The 7,121-nt window shown below is 34.9% G+C and overlaps 1 protein-coding gene across 6 annotated transcripts; it reads right to left on the reverse strand.

Annotated features, from left to right (window-relative positions):
• Positions 1-205: 205 nt before the first annotated feature.
• On the reverse strand, positions 206-3,678 carry LOC121975349 (ubiquitin C-terminal hydrolase 13-like). Of its 6 annotated transcripts, XM_042526948.1 has the most exons (7): positions 3,415-3,678; positions 2,471-2,573; positions 2,209-2,259; positions 2,108-2,126; positions 1,936-2,026; positions 1,457-1,557; positions 206-363 (listed from the first exon to the last, which is right to left on the reverse strand). In XM_042526948.1, the coding sequence occupies exons 2-6, from the start codon at positions 2,485-2,487 to the stop codon at positions 1,481-1,483; spliced, it is 255 nt and encodes an 84-aa protein (XP_042382882.1). In that variant the 5' UTR covers positions 2,488-2,573; positions 3,415-3,678; the 3' UTR covers positions 206-363; positions 1,457-1,480. The 6 variants fall into 6 exon arrangements, 3 of the variants coding, with proteins under 3 accessions (XP_042382882.1, XP_042382881.1, XP_042382883.1); XM_042526947.1 differs by lacking the exons at positions 2,108-2,126; positions 2,471-2,573 and having other exon boundaries at positions 3,415-3,500; XR_006110307.1 differs by lacking the exon at positions 2,108-2,126 and having other exon boundaries at positions 1,457-2,026; positions 2,471-3,678.
• Positions 3,679-7,121: the final 3,443 nt, after the last annotated feature.

Raw genomic sequence — 7,121 nt, forward strand, 5'->3', positions numbered from 1 at the left:
TATTATCTTTTATTACCAATATATCAGATTTCAATATAAATATATAATAAAGACTCATAATCACAAAAGAAAGAATATTCCCCATATCAATGTCATTCAAAATGTTACTTGTACAAGAATTACAATCACAAAAGAAGAAGCATGTCTCATGTTCAAATAAAATTTATCCTAATACAAATAAACAAATAAACTCCATTTACAACTAATGAACAATAGCCAAAAGACTAGAAACTTGTGATGATGGTTCATGCCATGTAGAATTGCACTTAATTATTGTCCCATCACAATCTTCAACTTGTAGGATTTCATTAGACTCCTCTTTCTCACTTGCTGAGATTCTTTCATGCCAGCCTTTTTTAGATCCTTAACAAACTCGATGAAAATAAAAACAAAATGTCAGACCTGGTGTATGTAAACTGAAGAGAAGAAAAAACTTCGAACTTAAAAGAAATGAAATGTAATTGATGTTTAATCGAGCCAAATTTCAAGATTGTAACATATATAATCAGTTGCATTAGTACCATCTCCTGAGAAAAGATAAGTAAGGAAAATAGGCATGCATGTTATAGAGAAAATTCAAAATACCACATGTTTTGATTTGGAGCAAGTCTATATAAAACATGCACTATACATTACCCTCCAATGTAATTGCTGGCATGCCACGTAAATGACTTTCAACAGACTCTACATTTGAGGCAGCTTTAATTGCCCAAGGGGACAATGATAGCATATAAATAGGTGTTGCTAAGCTTGAATGACAACCAAGATATAGAGCACACTAGTTAACATAAAAGCACCTTCGTTGCACATTCTTGCAAGATTGGGAAACATTGTTGTGTAATTCTAGCATATTGGAGCCACTACAGGAAAAACATATTTAGCGACGAATTATTTCGTCACTAACACGTGTTTTAATCGCTAACAGCAATTCATGATGATAAATATTCGTCGCTAACATAGTCGTTATAAGCCTATCACAAATCATATTTTCATCGCTAAGATTGGCATAATCGCCGCTAAACTACATATGGTTAGCGACATATTTAGTTTGATTCGTCACTAAATAGTAAATGTTAGCAACGACGTATGAGTAATTCATCGCTAAAATTTACTGATTTTAATGATGAATATATAATAATTCGTTGCTAAACCAGTTGTTAGAGACGAATATATCAGAATTCATCGCTAACTATTTTTTTAAAAAAAAAAAACCCTGACAAGATTCAATGCATATATGGGTTAGCGATGGGAGAAATTCATCACTAATGATATTTTTTTTTTTCAAGATTCAATGAATACAACACAAACAGTAATAACAAAGTAAACTAGTATATTTGACATTAATTCAATTTTATGCCAGACATGATAAAGGACACAGCTAAGTACGAAATCTTGATCTTTATAATAAAGGAAGATGCAATATAAATAAGAATCACTAAAGTAACAAGAAAAGTACCTTTGAAAATTCGTCATCGGGAACTTACAGTTTCTTCTGAATGCATATCTTGACATTGGCTAAAGTTTCACCTTCCTTAATGACTAATGATCCTAAACTTGCTACAAAAAAAACAAAAAACGTGAAGTTCTTTGGGAGGTTTGTCTTCACAAGATATATAGAGAGGTAAAAAGTAATCATGGATATGTATAATAATGCAATTATCTAACTACTCTAGTTTTTGGGATAATCCTTTATCGTATATAATAAAGTAATTGGAAATATGTCTCTGTCAGTGCATAGAGAGTAAAGCATGTGGATATCTATACAAAGCAATTAAGTAAGAATGGGAAAAAGTTTCAGTACAGATAAAAAAGAAATCACACAAGAATTTGTTGGCAGAGAATATAAAATACATCATATGGTAGTTATTACCAAAAGATAAATGCATCTATTTTATTCAAAGCTCCAAAAAATAGCACAAGTCAAACACATTATACTTATCATTTGGTTCTGATTAGGATCTCTATTAAAATGGTAAACACGAATCAAACGATCGTGAGGCCCAAGGTTTTTCACTTCTTCTGGAATCTACAAGGAGAATAATCAAATCCAATCAATCATAAGATATCATTAAATCACAATATTTGACACAAAATCGTACAAGTTTACCTTGAAAATGATAGGTCTCCTAACATAGATGAAACAACACAATAGAGCATGTAAACAATAAATTTTAGATAAATGTAAAAATATCCCCAATACAAACTCACCGTGCAGTACTGATCATTAATGTTCTCAATCTTCTCACCAGGAAGAAAGATCTGCATGGATAAAAAGTAAGATGAAGGTTAAAATGTCAAACAACTAAACAAGAGAGGAATTCTAAGTGTATGTAGAAAATATTGGCTTCATGCCATAGTGCTATTTTTTGGAAGTCGAATGCTGTGAATTGCCACCTAAAACTAAAACATCTAAGTTATAAGAAAATTTCACAAAATAAGAATATATAAAGAATAGAAGGATCAACCCAACCTCCTCTTTTGTGGCATGGTGGAATGCTACTTTTAGAGTTTTCAAACCTTGCAATTCAGGAAGAGGAAATATCCAATATCTCATAATATAATATTTCAAATGTCTGCGGCAATTAAACTAGCATCCATTAATTCACTAAATTTACCATAAACAATAAGTTTCTAAAAGATAAAATATTAGATATAGAGAAATTAAAACATAGAAATCATAGATTAAATCCCAGAGGTGATAATTGATGTATAGAACTTTGCTCGATATTTATCAAAACATAACATGTTCAAACACGGGGAAATTCACTAACCATCACTGTAATTGGCACTTGATAAGATGTCTTCTTGTATTTACAAATTAGAAACATATATCAATAAAAAATCTTACTATAGGAAGATCCTTATTTTCTATAATCATTGCATCGATGAGTCCAGTGAACCATCGTCATTTTCGTCAGCTAGGCAAAACACCCTTTGCAGGATAGACCATAATGTACTTCGAGCGGTAGAATCATTAGAAACAAGGGGTAAAGTATCAAGTAAACCCTGAAAAAAATTAAAAGTCTGGCAGGAAACATTTAGAGTAACTTGATCAGATATAATAATAATATTGAGCGACAATTACCAGGATACAAGGATAGAAAGCACTTAGACCAAAGATTTAAACAGGAATATTGAAAAGAGAGATGAAAAGTTAATCCCTATAGTTCGTCTTGTTAGGGGGAAGTTTCAAATTTGTAAATCACCACCACGAGGATCTGTAACACAATTAACCAATTTTTCATCAGCAACTAAATCTCATTGGTCACCTTTAGAAGGATCTTCCAAATTGTAAACCCCAATCATACAATCAAACTCAGCACTTTGAGCAAGATCCCAACCAAAAACAACAAGCAAGCTCCAGCATAAGTGAATTTTATTTTATTTTTATTAGATTATAAAATCCCCTCTTACCAGGGCTAGAGATCTTCTAGTTCGCAACGGGAAGGGCAGTGATCGCCTCATAAGATTCGTCCGCGTCCTCGCCGGCATTGCCTGCGCCACCACCCAGCAATCGACTCATGGAGTAGCAAAGCTCAAGAGCAGGCAACATGGCGCAGAGCCCCGGGATCTCGTCGTAGCTGAAGCCGAACCCTAAGTCCAAGCACCCTTTGAGCTCCTTCAGGTCACCGTCCATGAGGCTTCTTGTCCTCGCAAGGCTCTCTCCTCCATCAGATCCCCCATCTGACCCTTCCTCGAACTCCACGCAGCCCTCCCACCTCACGTGACCACCGTCGCTGCTGCCGTGACCGCGCCTCCATGACCATGCTACTTGGCTGCACTGCTCGTTCCCGGAGTCATCCTCTGGATCATGCGGCCTTCGTTGCTAATCCCCCTAGTTGCTCTTGCACTTGTGGCCTCCGTTGCCCATCTCTCTCCCTCCCCACGACTGGTTCACTACGAGAATGTCGTGGGACACAACAAAACAAAGGAAGATGTAGGTGGAAGGAGAAACGAGAACCTGCGGACAAAAGTCTCGAGATCAGGCAACGGGTCAGTGTTGTTCATCTCTGCTACTTGTGCTGCTCCCTGAGCGCTAACCCAACTTCGCGAACTTGTTTCACCCTCTCAACCTGTTTTTGGTGGTCCAGGATGACAGCGGCGTGGCTTGGAAAGGAATGAAGAAGGGGCGATGGGTTTAGGGCTTGGAGAGGAAAGGAGAAGGGGCGGCGGGTTTAGGGCTTGGAGAGGAAAGGAGAAAGAAAAACGTGGAGTAGGCGAAGAGATCATTGGTTGGATGAAAATGCTTAGGGATCAAGAAGGTAAAGAGGGGAATGTGGCGGCAAAAAATGACGAAGGGAAAAAAATAACGGTATTCAACAACACTTAATAGACAACGATTTTCAAAAATCGTTATCGTAATCCCAAAAAAAAGGCACATAGACAATAGTTTTCAAAAATTGTTGTCGTAACCTTTAAAAATTGTTGTCGTAGTCCCAAAAAAGCATAAATAGACAACGATTTTTAAAAATCGTTGTCGTAAGCCAAAAAAAAATTGCTAAAAGACAACGATTTTTGTTAAAACCGTTGTTAAAAGGCAAAAAAACAACAATTTGACATAAAATCGTTATCATTTGAGTGTTGTTGAATGAGGATTTTCTTGTAGTGCTAGTATCTGAATAACCTCAACCTACTAAGACTTCCTTACCTAAGCATTCCGTCAACCTGAAATCTACTAAGACATTCTATTGTCCAATATCCGATCAACCTTGACATGTCGGGACTTCGCCATTGCCAAATATTAGGCATGTTTGGACTTCTCATTTCATGCTTAACATCTGGTCAATCATGACATTTTAGGACTTTCCTCATTGCCAAGTGTTTGGTCCTCTATGACCCACTTGGATTTCACTCTTGCTAACTCCCTGTTGGACTTTCAACTACCAAGTGTTCGGTCAACTGTGATCCACTTGGACTTCTCACCTTACCAACTCTCATTTGGACTTTCGATCACCAAATGTCCGATCAACCGTGACCAACTTGGACTTCTCGCCTCATGTCAACTCTCTGTTGGACTTCTGACCACTAAGTGTCTGACTAACTGTGACCCACTAGACTTCTCACCTTATGTCAACTCCCTGTTGGAATTTTGACCAAGTATCTTGTCAACCATGACTCACTTGAACTTCTCGCCTCATATCAACTGTCTATTTGATTTTTGACCGCCAAGTGTCTGATCAACTGTAACCCCCTTCGACTTCTCGGCTCATGCCAACTCTATGTTGGACTTCCGACCACCAGTGTCTTGTCAACCATGATCCAGTTGGATTTCTTGCCTCATGTCAACTCTCTATTAGACTTTCAACCACCAAGTATCTGGTCAATCATGACTCATTTAGACTTCTACCCTCAACCAACATATTAATCAAAAATCAAAACTTAACTCTAGCTTGGTCAACTAATCTTAGTCAACCTTAACTAGAGGTTGATTGCACGAACCTCGAGACTTGCATTACTTTTGATGTTTGGTCACTTGACCCATCAAAGTTTGGTCACCTTACCTACTTGTTAGACGTTTAGTCTCCCTGACCCATCTAAAATTCTCCATCCTACTATCTAGTCACCTAGCCCACTAGGATTGATTAATGTCCGATCACCTAACCCATCAAGGCTTTTGCTACCTAGTGTCTTGTCACCTGACCCACTAAGGTTGTCCTTCTACTTGGTTCTTGATCACCTGACCCACTAGGGTTGTCATTCTACTTGGTTCTTGATCACTTGACTTAACAATTCTTCTTGTCAAGTTTCCTACACTTACACTTATTGCTCGGGTTTCAGGTCATCTAGATCAATGACTCCTTCAAACTCAACATCTAGGTCATCAATCGACTATATATCTATAAAGGATCATATTCATGGAGTTGGGATCCTTAAGAGGAACCAAACCAAACTTTATATTGTTCAATCTTGTTTGATTAGGGAACCAAGTCAAGTCAATCCAACTAAAATGAACTAAGTAGTTGGAAATGTGTGTTCAATCATTGTATAATTTCTTTTTTATGAGCTTGAGTTTGATCGTTTAGATGTTATCTGGCTCTCAATTCGAGCTTGTTTAACTATTTAAAACTATTGCCTTTTAAAACTTATTTGGCAACTTGATATTATAAACTTGTTTATTTATTTTGAGAGTTTCTTTATCTATTTATAAGTTTGATAAGAGTTTTGTTAATGAACATTATTCACAAATTTTATTAGGGAACATTATTCAAGAAAAGTTCATAATTTTTATTCATAAAGGTTAACAAGGTCAATTGATATATATTCAAACTTGTTTTTTTATTTAATGAGTTATGTAAATTTATTCATTTAATAAACATGTGTATTAAACGAATATAAATAAGATGTTACCAAATTAAATATTAAGTTTTCTATTGATTCATCTACCGTCCTAGGCCGAACCATATTAAATCTACTGTGTTAATTTATTTTTATTTTTATTGTATTTTTTCTAAAAAATTTTCATTTTTCGTTGCATTTACTCATCTTGATCGTATTGCATGTTAAATGTGGAATAAAATAATTTTTTATTTTTACATTTATTTTTATATATTTAATATTATTAAATTTTTTGAATAAATAATATCAACTATTTTTAGCTCCTCATATATATTTTTTAATATTTTTAGTTCTGGATCCTTTTGGATCCTGTAATTTTTTGGACTAAAGTATATTTACTAAAATGATATCCATCAACTTAACATTACGTCAGTATAACATTTAATAGTAAATTTAACGACGCCCTAATTATGATGGGGTAGTTAGACCCTCTCTAAATGATTAACTATACATTTAAGTTCGAATCTGTTACATACTATAAAGATTTTCTTCCAATGGGACGATAAATATAAGAATGTTAGCTATTTAGATGGATCTTCAAATGCGTTTCCCGATTAACTTTGATGGTCAATAAAAATTTTTATAGGGTGGGATCGATCACCTCTAAGATTAAAATAGAATACCTAAATTTTCAAAAAAAAATTAGTAAACTCAAGGACAATACAATAAACTTAATTGAAGAATAAATTTTATTGGAATGCTTTCAATAATTAAGGAGTAAAATTTATCATTAGACAGAAATGCATAGAATCAAATTTATAAATTTTAGTATAATGTTACATAAT

This window comes from Zingiber officinale, chromosome 4B (assembly GCF_018446385.1).
Source record: "Zingiber officinale cultivar Zhangliang chromosome 4B, Zo_v1.1, whole genome shotgun sequence".
Lineage (NCBI taxonomy): Eukaryota > Viridiplantae > Streptophyta > Magnoliopsida > Zingiberales > Zingiberaceae > Zingiber > Zingiber officinale.